Raw genomic sequence first — 19,259 nt, forward strand, 5'->3', positions numbered from 1 at the left:
ATGACCCAAAACACACCAGCAAATCCACCTCTGAATGGCTGAAGAAAAACAAAATGAAGACTTTGGAGTGGCCTAGTCAAAGTCCTGACCTGAATCCAATTGAGATGCTATGGCATGACCTTAAAAAGGCGGTTCATGCTAGAAAACCCTCAAATAAAGCTGAATTACAACAATTTTGCAAAGATGAGTGGGCCAAAATTCCTCCAGAGCGCTGTAATAGACTCATTGCAAGTTATCGCAAACGCTTGATTGCAGTTATTGCTGCTAAGGGTGGCCCAACCAGTTATTAGGTTCAGGGGGCAATTACTTTTTCACACAGGGCCATGTAGGTTTCTATGATCTGCTTCTTGCAACTGAAAGAGGGCACCGTGGCGGATGTTAGCCGACTTGCTGACCAACTACAAGCGTTACCTGGTAGGTAACCACCCATACATAGGGGTTGGCGAGCGAAGCGAGCAGGGGGCGGAGCCCCCTAGTTTGATATATGTGGTAATTGTCTGTGTGCAGTGTCTTTTGTGAATGATTTAAGCTGGTTGCTCAAAGGAAGTAAACAGCTTTCTGACAATCCATGCATGTGCTGGGGCTGCAAAAGTATGCTTCACTACTTCTAATTTTATATGGGCTGTGAATGATGAAATTGGATGGATTTTGGAAATTTAGTTTTATGAGGTCCAAAAGATGGAAGTCACTTTGAAGACAGGAAACATAGTTTTTATGAGCCCTGGTTAAGAGGCAAAATTTCATTTGTGCTGACAGGAACATGCCTAAGTATAGCCATATAAGGTCAGTAAAAATGCTGGCCCACCACCACCACCATCATGATTGAGGTTCATTTGCAGCTTAGAAGACTTTTACGCTAAAGAGCAATGAAACAACAAGCTGTCTTGGAGACTGAACATCTGATACCAGTCAGTGTGAATTGCCAAATCTTGATTCATTTTCTGTCTGGCATATTACATTTTTAATATGTTCAAAACTATAACAATTTCAACTATGTTAACAGCCTGCTTCTCTTCCTTGCATTTTAATTTACTGCACTGCCTAGGACTAAGTGCATTATTTAGAACAGCAGGTGATGAGGATGTTCTAATAAAATTGTTACAGTACCACGTTATAGAGTAAAGTGTGGGCCATATAGAATTGTTACACTATACCATTGTTTGGAATTAAGTGTGTGTTGTATACCTTCTGTGATATAATGTCAGATCAAAACAGAACTAGTCATTATATTGTGAGTTCACATTTAAAAGAACCTGCACATGTGGGAGGAGTATTTTTTTAAGGAAAGGTGTCCCCTAAAGCATTTCAACAATAAAACATTCCCTTATCTGCACTGCTGCCACTTCAGACACAGAAGGCAACTGAGTGAATTGGAGACGAATAAGGATGAGAGAACATAAGCCGGTAAAAATAGGAAAAACATATGCTGACCTTTTGAAATAACAAACAAATTCAGTTGCCCCTCAAGCTTTGTTTTTTTTTTTTTTTTTAATCTTGAAAGTGAAGTATGTGAAGATTGTGGAGAACTTATTATTAAATGTGGACATTTAGCATATAATGATTTACAGTGCAAATATTTCACCAGCTACAAATTAATAATTTATATTATTATTTATTATTATTTATATTATTATTTATACTATCCACATGCATGTTTTCATTTGTTCATTAATTTAGAAGCACATAGTAACACTATGCTCTCTGCCCAGATAAAAACTGGCAAGCCAATAGGGTTAGTTAAGAATAGGACCTGGAGATGAAGAATGAAACGCATACCAGAAGACTCCCTGTGATCAAACCCAAAAATACTTTTAAAGAATCAAAATGCCACTGCTAAATATGTAACCAAAGTTTGTTGTCAGATAAACAAAGCAAGTTCCTAACTAACTGAAATTCAAACTAAGTGGAAAGTAACAGATATGTTGGCAAGGAGAGAGACACAGCACAGACTTAAGTTGTTGTCACATTCTGTAACCTATATTTATAAGCAAAGTCGGACTTCACCATTGCAGTTGTTGATTTCATTTCCGAAACAATAACCGATTATGTGACTAGAAATTACTGGGAATGTGGCACTACTCTGTGATGACATTCCAGCACAGTTTCACATTTGTAAAAGTATTGCAATCTCACCCCCTTTTCTGACAGATGATATTCTGCTGCCTGATTTAGCTTGTTTCTGTACACAGTGTTTTGCAGGTACACAGATTTATCCTCAATCTCAGACCCTTTGTATCTTTTCTCCTGTAATATATAAAACATAACACATCAGAAAGATGAACCCCTTTTCTGTTTTCGAGAACCAAAATACCTATGTTCTTTATTCCTCATAACTGCATTATATGAATTGTACTTATAAGTAAGAATTCGTTTGGTTGTCAGTTCTCATGCACAAAGAACCTGCCCCAAACCTGTTTGTTTTTTTGGATGGGGTGAGTCACTGGGTATGTCCTCACCTCCTTCAACTTGCGAACATTATGTAAATGAATTGTACAACGGAAAATCACTGGAAATGTCTTGTAATGTGAAATGAGCTTTAAGTAGCATCGTGCAGATGGCATCACGTGATACGACTTAGGGTCATGCCCCTTAGCAGTGTGTACCTGCGTCATAGCAGTTTTAGCTAAATATTGTGGTGATCACTTTAAAAATCAAGATGGCCTTTTAGGTTTTCTAGAACATAACAAATATATAAACTAATCCCAAATAAAAATCCATCCATCCATTATCCAACTCGCTATATCCTAACTACAGGGTCACGGGGGTCTGCTGGAGCCAATCCCAGCCAACACAGGGCGCAAGGCAGGAAATAAACCCTGGGCAGGGCCCACATACCAGGCACACACTAGGGACAATTTAGAATCGCCAGTGCATCTGACCTGCATGTCTTTGGACTGTGGGAGGAAATCGGAGTACCCAGAGGAAACCAAATAAAAATAAAAGTACAAAATGAAAGCGATACTGAATTCAGCACTTTTCAAAAACCAAAGAATGAATCAATCCCAGAAAAAAATTATAATGTTCAGAAAAAAATTCACAACAATAAAAGTTCATAACAAAAAAATATGTTGGAGTGTCCCATGTTATGAGAATAAAGTAATGCACAGATAGAAACATTTAGATTTGTATAACTGTGAAGCCTTCTCGATCCTGTTTTTCTTTGGCATTTTTTTGTTAAATTGTTTTTTTTTTTTTTTTGGATAAGTAAGGTAAAGCACAAACTTTCACATGGTACAGGTAAAAATAAGAATATTTTGTTGGTAAACATGTTGATATTTGCCTTGTGTGCCTTTGGAGAAGTACAGAAAATCAAATTTTATAACATGTTAAGTTTTTTGCTGGTATTACTGATTTTGTGCCAGACAAACAGTAAAAACTGTTTTTCTCTTGTACTTTCAAGTGGGTCTTTTTTAACAGTTTGTTTCTTCATCTGCAATGACATGCTTATACTTACAGTGGTGCACAATGTTAAAACACAGGCATTCAGGAAATGATCCCACACATTTGTCTTTCAGAACCACTTTGTCAAAGTAAACTGAAGGAAAAATGCCGTCGGATGAAAAGATTCTCAAAGAAAATATTTTAAGATAAACTAAGGAATACAGATCAGTATGTTGCTATGTTCCATTCACTACCATTTTTGGTATTTGTTTCTGAGTAATGTATTAGACTTCTCCTGTACCCTTGTATAAGACCCTTGCCTGCTTCAGTCACATTTTTCTGTCACCCAAATTCACCACATCCTTCAAGTTCCACTAGATCAGAGTACATACTGTATCTGTATGGGCTAGAAAGGTATTAGGAGCTTCAACAGATTAAAAATGAGAGAGAGAGAGGCAGGATTTAAGAGAATGTTACCTAAAGCTACAGAGAGGCTTTAGACAAAATGCAAATTAATGAGATTACCATAAGGGGGTCAGTGGAAACTACAACATCGTTTTATTTTCACATTCTGGATTTACATTTTCAATTTACAACATATTTTGCTTGAAAGGCAATGTTCCCCTTGCCACATGTCTCCTTTTTTGCTCTTTTACTTCTTTATGTACATGAAAACTCCACCCATGACAGTCTCCTTTGAGCAAAGAAAGGGACAGATCATACACAATACTTTCACAGGACAAATGGTGCCAAGCTTCTGTGATAAAATGTAACTTCCAATGTCTTTTCATTGTTATTAACATACCTCAGAAGTGCTTAAGGCTTTTTTTCTGAAATCAAAACTTTAGTTGCCTTGAAGTGTACATATTCTGTAAGTTTTAGGCTTTTGTTCCATGTTTGGTTTTGTGCCCTTTGGACGCCATTTTAAACTGTAAACACAGGAACTGCACATTTTTTTAATTTATAGAAAATGCTTAACTTTAGAAAACATTTTTCCATGACAAATTAATGTGCACCATGATTGTGAAAAAGTTAGTTTGACTTGAAAAATTGCAAGCGTAACTTTTAAGCTAAATCCTAAAGCTGTTAACAGGACTTGTTACTATGTACTTTTTTGGCAAATTTAATTATATATTTGTATTATTTTCATGAAGAGCACTTTGCAAGAAAATGTTGCTTTTTCAAATGTTCTTTTAGATAATAAACAGTAAATGTTCCATTTTTAATGGCACATACCAACATCTTTAAACTGTGGGTGCCTGAGCAGTAGACAGTAATAAGCTAACTGCAAATTGCATGTTTTTCCAGCCCAATAAAAAAAGGGTCAGATTCCAGTCAGTAGCCGGCACATAAGTAGTTTGTGACAACTCTTTTATTGCAGAGCTGCAGACATGAGTTGTCATTACTAAACACATTGCTGAACAAATTCTGAAATGATTTTTTTTTATTATTTTCATGCCATTGAAATTAGAGTACACATTGTAAGTGAAAGTTTCCACTGAAAGATGTTCTATATGTGGACCACTGTCACCTAAGTACCATCAGACTTTACTTTCATCTTTTGCCTTGTGAGCACACATGGCAAATTCATTTGGTAAGAGTCTGATTGAGGGTTGTAACAAGAATGAGTCGGAGACATCATAAAGAGTTGGGGCAGCTACCCGTAACAAGAATGAGTCGGAGACATCATAAAGAGTTGGGGCAGCTACCCGTATAATATTTTCTCGGCTGCAAAATTGCTTTTTTAGTAGCATGATGTGCTTAGGTCGGAGTCCAGAACAGAACTGCGTGTACTGAGGCAAGATGGCAGTTTTAAAGGCCTGGAAGAGAAATGACGTCATCGGTGCAGGAACTGGGAGTGGCGTCCTCGTGCCCGGAGGTGACGTCATCCTTAGGGCCGACAACAGGCGGGATTTCCCGGCAAAAGTCTGCAAAGGACTGAGAGAGATAGTCAGTACACTCCGCTGCCCCCTGGCCTGGCATAGAATTACTAGTGTTTAGGCCCTTCAGCTGTTTCCCATGCGCACATGTGTGACAGGGTACATTTGTCACCAGGTGCTTACTAGCTTAAAAAATAGATTCTGGTATTCCTGTTCTTGGTGAGGTTTGAATAATATTATTGAGAACCATTATTGGATTAAAGGATTGGGCAACCCTTTTTCACAGGTTTCCCATTTCTTTACTGCCTTGTGCAGACTTTATGTGTAATTGTTTAAAGTTTAGAATTTTGATTCCTCTATAAAAAAAAAAAAAAAAAAAAAAAAAAAAAGTTTAGATTTAACAAATTTAAAATGGTCTCATACAGATAGAAAAGCTGACTTTAATGTTTAAGATACAAAGTTACCTTAGTTACATATATCACTGATTATATGAAATGAAAGATTTGAAAAAAGTATAAATTTACAAATGTGTGATTTCACACAAGGTTCTGATGCTGAAGATCACAATATTTTTCATGTGCCTTTTTGCATATAGCTACACACATAAAGTGAATGTGTTTATTTGGGGGAAAAAAATTATTACATTGTTACATGTTCATCTTGTAGAAATATTCAGGACAGACATGTAAGACAAAATGTATCTTTTTGCAACCTGAAATTTTTGTCATTTGAATTTATTAAAACAGGTCTCTCAGTGCTTATCTTTATGTCTGTCATTAATAAGAAAGCTAAATAATTTTTGTACTTCACTGTCTTGAGTTCAGAATTATATAATATTGCAATAATGCTGACAACATTTTCTAGGTCACATTTCCAACTGTTCTGTTGCTGTTTTATTAAAGATCCATTTTCTGAATTTTTGTCCTATTGTGGACCTAACATGCATGAACCTGAACAGTTTTATTTAAATATGTACTTCTATTAATTTCTTTGACAGGCCTAGTTCCAAGCCAAGTCATGACTATGAAAGACTCAAAACGCAGTGCATGAAAGCCATGGCTGACTTGCAGTCTCTACAGAACCAGCACACTAAGACACTAAAGCGATGTGAGGAAGCTGTCAAAGAGGCAGATTTTTATCAGTAAGTAGTAACGTTACTGCTTTTTTAAAAAGTTTCCATTCATTTAATTCACTTAACTGGACTAACTTTAGGTTTTGTATTGGTTTGCATGGTGTACTTTCTTTTTCATCGTGGTCGCGGTCACTTGCTTTTCTTAAAATTAGGAAAACATCAATTGAAGTACAAGGTGAGTGCGGTATAAATGTATGTTACAGAAAACTGAGAATATAAATTGGAGTGAAATAATTAAAATTTAAGAATGCAATGAATACATAAATTAGGTTTTAATCCAATCTTGTATTAAATAGTTGTAACAGGTAATGAATGCTAGTGATGCAAGTGTTGGTAGCCTTAAAAAATTAATGTAAAACTCTTTGAAATTACTTAATCAGAAACCTCCAAGAGTTTTTAAATCTTGTAATCTTGTGAAATTCCTTGCTAAAGTTCTTGGCATTGTTATTACAGAAAGGTCAGAAGGTGAAAGAACATACTGGTAAATGTTGTCTTAGGGCTTTCAGCATTAAATGTTATAAATTTTGGTAAAAATAAAATGTTATTCAACGTAGGAAAAGGCAGAGATTCTTTTTGGGAAATGGGATATATATATTTTAAACTTTTTGTGGCAACCTCTGAAACAAGGGCTGGGTATAAACCTATTAAACATAAACTACATGCTGCAGGTATAAGATGCCACTTTTTTTTTCAGTCAAAGATTGAAGGTCACATCCACACATACTGTACAATGTGTCTGAAAAGGTGGAAAAAATTATGAAAATAATGACAATGTTTAAAATCTGAATAAGATTCAGTAGAAAAGTGAAAATAGCATAAATGTTAAATATAAATGTATATTCTTTCTGTACCCTACAAAAAAAAATATTAAAGTCACTTTAGGAGATGCATCATTTAATATTAATTAGAATGATATATTTTTAATAAATGTACCAAGTAGAGATTAGTAACTACATGCTTAAAAGCAATCACTTTCAATTATAGTTTCCATCCATATAATGCATATTATACATTTTTTTTATACATATACATTACAAATTAACGAATAAATCTTTTGTCAACAGTACATTACATAGCCGCCTCTTGAGTGATCAGTCTACACTTAAGGAGGAGATGGACTCATTAAAGAGGGAGAGCTCTCAGTTAGTTAGAGAGCACAATCACCTAAAGCAGACCTGTGAAGAACTAAAGAGAATTCATGAAGAAGACCAGAAGGAGATCTCTGATATGCGTGTCCAGCAACAGCAGGTAGAACATTTCAAAAGTAATATCTGTAACTTTTTTTTTTTTTTGTATCTGTGCTGTGCTGCTTACAGCGTAAGGAGATTGTCCCAGTCAGTATATGGAGTTTGTATGTTTTCCACACTGTTTACTCTGTCACAAAGATCTGTTTCTTGCATTAATTGGCCCTGTATGTGTAAGTGTGCTTTGCAGTGAACTGGCACACCATCCAGAGTTGTTTTGTTTTTTGCATATAATGAAAAAGCCATTTCCATGCTGAATTGAAATAAAAGATGAACAGGTACTTTTAATAGCATGAAAACATACCACTATCAGTTTAATCATCTTTTTTATTGATATTATTATTGTACAGTTTGATAAAAGGTTTATTTATTCTGCACATGTTTAAAAATGCCTCCTGCTCACAGATACTGTATCCTAGGTTTGAATCATATGCCTGTAAGTCTGCTCAAGCTCCTTATGTCTGCATTGTTTTTTTCTATGTACCCAATTGGCTCAATGAGATTGATAACCTATAATAATATTTTTAAATAATACACGTTTTTCCTTTGCACTTTTATTCTGCCCTGTTACTTGTATCTGTAAACAGAGCTGCATTAACACCATCATAGGCACATGGGCCATCATTCTTTACAGGTGTTAACCCAGTGCTCCAGTAATTTTCTGAGCTTATTTTACATCACTAATGCCCTGACCTGAACAGCTTCCATATAAGCATATTATGCAGCTACTGAAATCAAATTTCATTGTTTACACATAGATGTTGGCGAGTGTGAATGGAATTTCGTCCCACTAATATGGTAAACTTTAGGTCTGCTGACTAGATAGTAATGAATTAATTAAAATAGCACACAGCAAAGCACTCATTTTAACTGAAAAATGCGGAACTAGAAATAGGTTAAAACAGATATGTAACCTATGATTCCATAATATAACAGCAATGAGCACTGGGGTCAAATGACTGTGAAGAAAACAAGTATTGAGTGCCTTTGTCAGTGTATATTATGTGAGTTTCAGTCATTATCCAGTCTGACATATTAAAATGTCTGTCAGTCCTAATAAACCTATTTTGTGTAGTCCCCTCTACAAAACAAAAATATCTAAAGTATGATACTGTTTGTTCATAATTCTAAGTATTGTCATGCAATGTAATTTAATATGATTATACATATATTACAGCTTCACTGAAAATATAATGGTAAGTATATTTGTGACTGATTCTTATTGACAATAGCAAGTCATTATGCATCACTAAGTTAAATTCATTTCTATTTTCGGCATATTTACTTAGGTAATGAGGGAAAATGGCTCGTCAGAAATACTGAACAAGCTGTATGACACTGCCATGGATAAACTGGAGAGTTTAAAAAAGGATTATGATGCACTACGAAAACGCTACAATGAAAAGATAGCTAACCACAACACAGACTTGAGCCGATTGGAGCAGGTTGAAGACGAAAATAGAAGACTTCAGGGCCAGATCGACATGTTAATGAAGCAGAGAGACACAGCAATACACTACCAACAGCAGTATTCCACATCTTTAAGGAGGTATGATTGATTTAGTGTGGATGAAAAATTAAGTAGGATTATATGAGAATTTTTTTCTTTTAATTAGACAGAAATTTTATAAATGTAAAGGGAGAACAAAGTAGACTCATATACTTCTTTACATGACTCTTAATTCTTTTGACTTACTGATTATCATTACTGACAAATGGTGAATTTAACCCATGTTTAGAATGGAAATTAAAAATGCAGGATTCACATAAGAAAAAGTAAGACTTGTTCTTTTTGAGAAAGAAGGAACCATGTGGGATACAGGAAAAATAATTTTAAAAATGTCTGGACATTCCCACAGTGCATTAAGCTGGTCTGAAAATTACACCCAAATGATTTTTTCACATTTGAGAGGTCTGCTGGTCAAACTCGGATGCAATTAGAAGTATGTTTTCTGAAAGCCTAAACATGGCTAAGCCAGAGATGCAAAATATTTTTTTCCATTTTTGAAGGTCTGCTCTTACCAAGTGCTGTCATCTGGACCAAACATTTAGATTTTGTTACGTACTATCTGTAAAGCTACCAGTATACATAATTTGAGCCTGCTAGGTGGTTTAATTCTTGACATATGGTCTTGTGAAATTGATGAAAAAATAAAGCTGTGTCAAATTTGACACCATTCTCCATTCACAAAATTGGCTGTATCTTGGAAAGTATTGATCTTACATCAAAATAGTTTTAGAGGGTGTCTCCTGGTATTTTTTCAGAATTTTTTGAGACCAATGTGCATGAGATTTCTGAAAAATCGGTTGATTTAAATGGAGTGACCCTTTTTAATTTCTTTACATTTTTAGGTTTGATTCTATACAACAGGAATTAAATAAAACCACAGCCCAAAATAAGGAACTTCAAAGGGAAATGGAACGTTTGCAGTCAGAGGTAACACGGTACAAAACCCTTCAGCTTAAAGCAGTGAAGGACTGTGAGAAATACAAAGAAGAACGTGATTCAGTGTTCAGTGAATACCGTCTTATTATGAGTGAAAGAGACCAGGTCATTAAAGAAGTGGACAGATTACAAACAGAGATAGAGGAGGCTGAAGCCAAGTTAAAAAACACATCTTGTGAAAGAAAAGTAGCCAGTGAGGAAATGGAAGCTCTGCGACAGGTATGTCTTTGACTTTGAATAATTCACCTTAAACATTAAAATATTAAATTTTTCAGTAGCCTTAAAGTAATTCAGTGGATGCAATAAAGAGCTATCAGAAAAATCAGGTATCAGCATTCACTCTCCATTTTCTCTTAGTTAATAAATTCAGAATTTAGCCAACTAAGTTAGAAACCAAACAGAAATTATCAGCTAGCTTCTCAACTAAGGTTAGAACTGGATTGTATTAAAAGCAGATAAGATGTCATTATGTAGTAAGCATGTGGATTTTTCACCCTTCCAAGTACTAATAGTTGCAGTTGCAGAAGTTCACAGATGATGTCATCCACCCCACTCTTTGCTCTTTGTGCAAACTAGTAAGGATTTAGTTAGGCCTGAGTGATGTATACCAACTATTTTCTTTCAGTTTCTGAGCACTAGTGCTGACACAGAATTATAAAGGAATGAGTAGACATTTTGCCATTGGCTTCTTTGCTGCACATAAACACACCCTTTTAAGTTGATAATTGGTGCACAGGTTCCTCCATCAAGGTTGGCAAAGGTGAAGTTATGCTCATCCTCCTTAATACTCATAGCACCTGTAAAGTTTGAAACATTCTTTCAAGAATGACATCAGACTCTGGTACATCTGATACATCTTATAAGATGGAGAAATGCAGAACATACGTATGGAAGAGAGATTGTCCATAGCTGTTTCACAGTAAAACTCATCCTTTAACTTAAACAAATTGACTTTGCCTGTTGATGAAGTATTTAATGTTAAGTCTCCAAAGATTTACACTCATAAGTTGATAAGTGCATTCAACCATCTTTTGTTATTGCTAGTTTTTTTTTCTTCTGTATTGTATGAGGCCAGTGCTTATGTAGAAATGGACACTTCCAGCACAATACATGCACAAAATACATCATCAACTGAGGCAAATTGAAAATGATAATTGACAAAAGCATAAATGTTTTTTAAATTTCCTGGGGAGAAATCGTAATGAACACAATGAGAATATGCACACTCAATAAGAAAAGCATTCCACTCTGAAATGAAACTGGGAGCCAAGCACCATAAAATATCTGTGCCATCTGGTATATCATTGTGAAAGTCGTTATGCACTGTTAGATGAAATACATAAAACAATGACAATGTTCTTTCAGATTTATGAATTAACAAATATTTGCCACTCACCTCAACACCCTAATTAAAGGTTGGCATAACTCTTTTCAGGTTGTCCCACAGCCAGTAAAAAACACAGGTTTCGACTGATGTGATTTTTATTGCTTTCTTCTGTTTTAATCTATTCATCAGTTTCAGTTTGCACAACTCAGAATTTCATAATATTTATTCATAACCTGTTATGCGAAATCTCAGTAGTTTTTCTCATTTGTCCTTGAGTACAAAGCAACAACTACACACTCTTTTCCCCTTTTTATTTACTTGTTGAACATTTTTGTTTTAGTTATGATTCCTTTGATAACTACGTAGAGCCAAATTTTCAAGGAAAACTTTTTGGGCTGCCATTTTCATTTTTTATGTAAACTATAGTTAACTCATCTGCTTTTCCTGGTGAGGGTTTTGGTGTAAAGTATGCTATTTATGCTTATAGGAACTCAATTCTGCTTTAGTGGAGAGAGATCGAGCAGTTTGTGAAAGGAATGAATTACTGGAAAAATACTGCCATGAAGTCAAAGATAAAGCTGAAGCCCAGAAAGAACTTGATCAAGCATGCAAAGACATTGAAACTGTGAAAGAGGAGCGGGATGTTGCTAGAAAAGAACGAACAGAAGCCATTATCCAAAGAGACCAGTTGCTGAGGGAGTATTATCAGGCGAGACAGGTTAGTTGAATTTTTATGCTTTAATTCGTTATGCTCTTTATCTCTGTGTATATTTTTTTTTTCTTTTGAGGTAAGTTGTGTTTTTCACATGAGTGGGAGTTAATAAAGGGATAGCATACTCTCTTAGACTGCTCTAGCAGAAACATAAATATATTCTTTGCTTGACACCTGGAATTTTTACCAGATCTGCACAGATGTTTGATATATGCAGAATAGCAATAAAACACTTGCAGTGTAATCTAATACAGGGATATTTCTGTCAAATAACACTTTTTTTTGTTGTTTTTGTTTTTTGCACACAGAGCATTCAGTAGTTTTTAAATGTAGAATTTATATGTATGTAGGTGTGTGTATATAATACATATTACAGTGATGATCAGTCCCTCTTAATACAACAGTCGCTCCTTTATTAATGGTCATTTTCTTAGTTTATCTAGATTGACTGTTGTCCCCTAGTTTCTTTTGTCCATTTTCTTCAACCTTGAATAACTAGGTGGTGAGAAGCATTAAATCAGTGCTCCTAATAACAAAGAAAATCCACCTGAGTCAGTTTGTAGTACTTGGAGTTTTACAGTGTCGGACAACATCATCTTTGTGAAAGAACATTCAAAACAGTTGGATTAACCTTTGATGTTTTGTTTTGTACTTTGTAGCTTACAACATTAGTATGTATTTATTCCTGTAGTTTACAGCAATAAACCATCACAAAGGTGTATATACATTGGTCTTTACCAGGAATGTGATTTTTTTTTTTTTTTTTTGCAAGCTTCTACCTTTATAAAAGGTACACCTAGTCCAGTCTAAAATGTATTGAAGTTTTTTCTTTCAATCTAAAACAAAAAGCAGCATGGATTAAGATATATCAGGGCTTACTGTATATGAGTGCTTTCAGTTCGATTAGATTTCACTGTACCTAAGGTCTAAAAGTATGAACTGTGCCAAATCAAGTGGCAGCTTATCACCTGAATTGGTGTATTTTAGTTGCTGCAATACTTTTGTTAACCATCAGCATGTAGATGGTTTCACACATTTTTATCCATTGTCCTGGAAGTGGAAATTTTAAGAAGTAAACACTTATTTCCCTGGTATAGTCTGGAGTGTTATTTTTTTTCTTTTGTTTAACTTTGTACTCAAAAAAGTTCTTCAGTGGAAATACAAAGCACTGGCCTCTTTAACAGGGAACTAAAAGAGAATCTATATATCCTATTCATCACTTTTGAGGTTTAATATGTTTGTCACGTCAATGCACCTTTTAATATAGTGATTTTGCTATGACTAACATGCATGCAGTGGTGCAGCAGCAAAATGGGATAAAGAATGCGTCTTTTGTTTTCACTGTGGAAAAATACAGCTTCTTCGTGATCACATTGGTGAGAGATCACGGCTTTTGTTCTTCATGCCATAACGATGTGTATAACTTTCTTTTGTGATCATAATGGTCATGTTGTTGTAAAGGCCCAAGCTCAAGTCACTTTGTGCAGGAATTTGTCTGTCTTTGTTACACTTGCATTCTGTATCCTGCACTTGACACTCAACAGATGACGATATTGTTCTTTTTTTTCCTATGATCGGCTTCTGCAATTCACAGATGTCATCGCTGTACTTTTTCTTTCTGCTGTGTCACACTGTCAAGCATTTAGCCTTATGAAAGGCCTGAACCTTGATTACTTCATGGAGGTTGCCACTACCCAAATGTTTAGCTTCACCAACATAGCCCTAGTTGTTCAAGACTAATTCCATGACAGACATACACAACCCTTACCATTTTAATATCTAGATTAAAAAATATTTATTTAATATTTTGTCCATTTATGGTCTTGTATTCATATTGTGCATATTTTCCATTTCATTGCTCATAGGTCATATAAAAAGATTGATCAAGAAGCTTCATGCATCGATGCAGAATTGTTTCAAGAGATAAAGTCAATGCTTCTAAGAATTTATATACCTTTCATAAGCCTCAAAACCCCCCGAAGATTCTAATGGTGAAAATAGTCTAAGAGTATACAGGCTGGCATTGTTAGTACAGGCTGCCAAAGTGCCTTCAGGTATTAAAAGTGCTTTTCCACTACCAAACATTTTACAGATTTAAGGCCATACTGCAGCCCTGCCAGTTGAACCATTGGTTACAAATTTCCACTCTGCTTTAAGTCTAAGGTATCCACAGACATATATGGTTTGGAAATTACAATATCTGTCAAGATGGAAAATTAATATAGTTTTCAAACCAATTTTAGAGTTTTATAGTTCAACATGATGAATAAACAGTTTCCTAATTATAAAATATTTCCCCATGACTACCTGAAGTATTACAAAATGTAATATTGATCATTTCCGCTAGCAAATAAAAAGGGCAGTATTCAGTGTTTAAATATTGATTTAGTGGTACTGTTTTAGCGTTTCAAGTTGTAATATGGGTGCAAGATAACATCCTTTCTTCCATAGACTTTTAATGAGACACTGTGTCGGTCTCCTTTGTGGTGTTTTTTTTTTTTTTTTTAATTTTTAAAATGGAATTGTGACGGTAGAAGGCTATAAACAAATATCTGAATGTAAAAATAATTAATAATGCAAATGTGTAATATCAGAAAAATCATGATTTTTTTAAACCAAAAATACCATTAAAAATAGTGTTGTTGTTGCCATCTAGTGGACAGAGACTGTTAAAATGAATTTTTTTTTTAAACAGAACAATGGCAGTTACAATTTATATCTCTCTATTATATAAAAAAAATCTTGGGATAAGACTTTTTTTGGCAACAAGACGTGATCTTTTGAAGAGAGACAGAGAGACACTTTCACATCCCGCGAGACAAGCACATCACATCATACTTACAACCTTTGTAAGCAAGTCCCGTGATACACATGCAGAGCAGGTTACAGGTAATGGAAATAGGAAAATTCGAACGTCTCAAAAAAAATGAGTGAAAAGATCACATTAACACAAGCAAACGGAAAATATCACTAGGTGAAATAATGGAAAAGCGGAAAGAGATCGCATAGTGTTTGAGGACAAAAGGACAGGTTCTGTACAGGCTTTTAAACGTTCAAAACGCCACCTGAAATGCCAATCATGCAGAACGAAAGCAGCAGCAAGCTACTAGCTGATCGAGCAAAGAGGAGGTAAAAAACACAACTGTTACTTGTTTCCCAATGTATCAATATTTAAGAGGGGTTTAGAGGAGTGACTGTGTCACCTTGGTGTGCATTCAGCCACACTCTTCACAACGGCGTGTGGCACTAATTGGGAGGGAAATTGGTATGCGAGCAAAGTTCAGATCACATGGCATGGCAGCAGCAGCTCATTGAGTGTTTCGGAGGAGCGACTGCATCTCCTTGGGGTGTGTTCAGCCCACCTCTTCACAATGGTGCTGATTGGGGTGGAATTGGTATGCGAGCGACGTTCAGATCACATGGCTGATCGAGCATTTTGGAGGAGTAGCCGCATCTCCTTGGGGTGCATTCAGCCCCCCTCTTCACAATGGCGTGTACCACTGGTGGGGGGGAGGAAAGGGGTAAGCAGCCGAAGTGCAGATCACGCAGCAAAACAGCAGCAGCAGCAAGCCAACAGCTGATCAAGCAAAAAAAAAAAAATTTATTTGTATCCCATTGTATCACCGTTTAAGTGTGGTTTCGGAGGAGCAGACGCATCTCCTTGGGGTGCGTTCAGCCCCCCTCTTCACAACGGTGCGAAGTGCCGGCGGGGTGGGGGGAAAGGGGTTGGCGAGCAAAGCCCCCTATTAGATTACTGATTTTAATAATGTATTTGCAGGGGACATAAAATATAGGGAACTAATAAATATGTGATTTTGGCATCTTTTAGTAAACTGTCTTCACTTTGTTCCATATATATAACTTTATGAAAATTCCCCTTTTTAATAATTTGCAGTGTCAGTATGTTTGTCAATGGAGATATCATTTTGGATTTTGGACTTGCTTCCTCTGATGTCTTTCTTTAATGTTTTTATTTGTTTTGGAATGACTAAAACAAAACACTTCTTTTTCAGTGGCATTATATCATATTATTATGGTGTTGATTTAGCATTATACTACAACATGTAAAACTGGTAAATAAAGAGATTTTTTGGAACAGTATTAGAACGTTCATGACCCAGACCTGAATAAGTGTTATGACCCAGACCTGAATAAGTGTTAGAAAATAGGTGGATAAAATATTATGTGTTGTTATTTTTGGTAAATGTAACTTTTAGACAAAATTTTAAGATTTAAATCTTATTTACAGAAACAAGATTCTGCAACTATGGACATGGAGAGAGCTAATAAAGAAATAGAGGTGCTTAGAAAACAATATGAAGCGATGTCCCAGGAACTGAAAGAGGCTATTCAAGAAGCAGAAGTAGCAAAGTGCAGGCGGGATTGGGCATTCCAAGAACGAGACAAGATTGTGGCTGAAAGAGAGAGTATACGGTAGTGTATCTTTATAGAGTTATCCAGCTCTGTTTTTTCACTTTATTAAATTGAGCACTTCTAGGAATAGAGTGCGTTTAATCAGTGTGATAGCCATTTTTTATTAGTACATTTTTTACTTGAGCAGTTTATCCTTTTTGTGTTATGATATATTTGTAGATATACCTTGGGTATAATGTTAAGCTGCATCTGTTGAGGAAGGTAAGTGAACACCAATTCAGCTGTTTTTCCCTAGTTTGGTGCAACCCAAGAATACGTTCAGGAAGAATAATGTACACGACACCTCAAAATCACATCTTGAAGGAGATGCATTCAACTGGAGAGGAAAGGCTGGAGAAAGAGAATGACTACGTTGACAAACTTTGCAATAAACAAGAAATGTCAGACAGACTGGGATTGGAGAAGATGAGAATATTAACATTTTAAAAGGAGAATTGTACTGCTATTCTAAATAATTAAATATCCACATCAGTCAAAAGTATATAAATAGAAAGAATCAGAATATGGTACAAGTTCTAAGGCAAGAAAAAGTAAATAATAAGACCACATTTTTTAACAAGGTGCATGAGAAAGGAGAATGCCTAGCAGATTTCACATCTGAAAGAAACAACCTGCAACTGACTCCTTTATAGATGGATAAAACGGAACAAATAAGTAGCTGATGGTAAATTGGATGGTGCAGTGTTTTGATGAATGTAAATACTACATAGCAGTGGTAAGAGAAGTGTTAGAAGACGTGACAAAAAGTATTTTAACACTAGAATCCCTGAAGCATAAATTTTTTTTTCATTGTCCCTGACCTCCTTAAATTTTCCTGGCATAGGCCTAGAAGCTTGCAGCTCCTTATCACAATGCTAACAGCCTGCTTTTGTTTTACACCCCCCTCACCCCCCATTCAGTCAGATGAAGGCATCACCCTGCTACAATCTTTACAGTTCGTCTGTGTTGAAGTGTTTATCTGGTGATGCGTTTGTAGGGAATTATACAAGTAATGAAGTGTTGTGATACATACATTTCATGTGTATTCTGTGTCTACAACAATCTGTGTAAATATTGAATGACAGGAAATGTGAGGCAAGAAATGCTGAACATGTGGCTAAAACAAAAAATGTTTTCATATATTATAGTAATAATGATATATTTTTGATGTGTAGTGTAGGATGTGTGAAGCCCAAATATCCAAGAAACACTTTCACAAAAGGTGTAACAAAACAAGTATGCTTTTATTCAAGAACTAGCAAAATACCCGCGCTTCACAGCGGAGAAGTAGTGTGTTAAAGAGGTTATGTAAACATATATATACATAAACATATATACTTATATATACATATACACATCCACATATATATACATACTAGCAAAATACCCGCGCTTCGCAGCGGAGAAGTAGTGTGTTAAAGAGGTTATGAAAAAGTAAAGGAAACATTTTAAAAATAACGTAACATGATTGTCAATGTAATTGTGTTGTCATTGTTATGAGTGTTGCTGTCATATATATATACATATACACATATACACACACATATACACACATATACAGATATATTATATATACATATACACATATATTTTTTATATATATATATATATATATATATATATATATATATATATATATATACACATACATACATACATACATATACACACATAGATGCACTTACAATAACATAGAAATCAATATAAACAACATTAACATCATTATCATATGAGAATATGAAGTAATATATAAGAAGCACATTTCATATAAATATAAATTATTAAACAGTAAAATCTTATTCTATAATTTGCTACCGTGGCTTTTCGTTGGTCTGTCCAGGATTTTAAATCACATGTAGCTTGCAAACCGTTTCACGTATTGACTTGAAATGTGGTACACATATAATACGTCACGTCTGCTATCCGCTTTATGGGTGATGAATGTATTACTCTTTTTATGTTTATTTTATTTTAGAATCAACTCCTATCTGCGCACACCAGGGCGGCCGTGGGCAGATGCGTATGGTGTATTCACTCCATGTTATCGTGCATTGCGCTGTCACTGGTATTTTGATAAAAGAATTTGAACAATATATAAGAAGCGTATAAATTATTAAACAGTAAAACATTAACATTTAAGAAGTAAAGTTACATTGAGTACTACTGCAGTGCCTTCGGGTATACTTCATTTTTTCTTTGCCCATTACATGCTTAAATGTATACATTTTTTGGTGTACCTACCCGAGAACACGCGACATATAACCGACCGTGGGAGAAGCATGGATTTTAAACACGCGTTGAGTTCATCTGCTGGTCTCCCTCGTGGAATAACTGGTAATGTTTGACTAAAATTTACAGCGAGTAAAACGACATTACCTCCTTTTTTTTTTTTACGATCTCTGAGATCTTGCTTTTTTCGGTTCAAGGCTTCATAAGCTCTTTTATGTTCAATGTTGTAGTTAATAAGTACTAATTATCCCAAACCATCATCTTTGAATGTTGCAAGACTTTCGCCTTGTATGTAGATCGGGGTAATTACATTCATTGCATTCCTAGTCTGAATCACAATCTGATTGTATGGGTGGTTACCTGGCACTGTAGGGTTGCCACCCGTCCTTTAAAATACGGAATCGTGCCGCGTTTGAGAATGAAATTGCGCGTCCCGTTTTGAATCAATACTGGACGGAATTTATCCCGTATTTTTTTTATCATTTTTTTTTTAAA

General features: G+C 35.3%; 1 protein-coding gene across 3 annotated transcripts in view; it reads left to right on the plus strand.

The window, feature by feature from the left end:
* Positions 1-19,259, plus strand: part of dlg5a (discs, large homolog 5a (Drosophila)) — a 240,053-nt gene that overhangs the window by 118,996 nt on the left and 101,798 nt on the right. For all 3 annotated transcript variants that reach the window (XM_051923726.1, XM_051923727.1, XM_028795545.2), the window contains exons 4-9: positions 6,259-6,402; positions 7,458-7,641; positions 8,927-9,186; positions 9,990-10,302; positions 11,898-12,128; positions 16,372-16,556. In XM_051923726.1, the coding sequence (XP_051779686.1) occupies positions 6,259-6,402; positions 7,458-7,641; positions 8,927-9,186; positions 9,990-10,302; positions 11,898-12,128; positions 16,372-16,556 (1,317 nt within the window). The remainder of the gene's footprint in view (positions 1-6,258; positions 6,403-7,457; positions 7,642-8,926; positions 9,187-9,989; positions 10,303-11,897; positions 12,129-16,371; positions 16,557-19,259) is intronic.

Source organism: Erpetoichthys calabaricus, chromosome 2, assembly GCF_900747795.2.
Source record: "Erpetoichthys calabaricus chromosome 2, fErpCal1.3, whole genome shotgun sequence".
Lineage (NCBI taxonomy): Eukaryota > Metazoa > Chordata > Cladistia > Polypteriformes > Polypteridae > Erpetoichthys > Erpetoichthys calabaricus.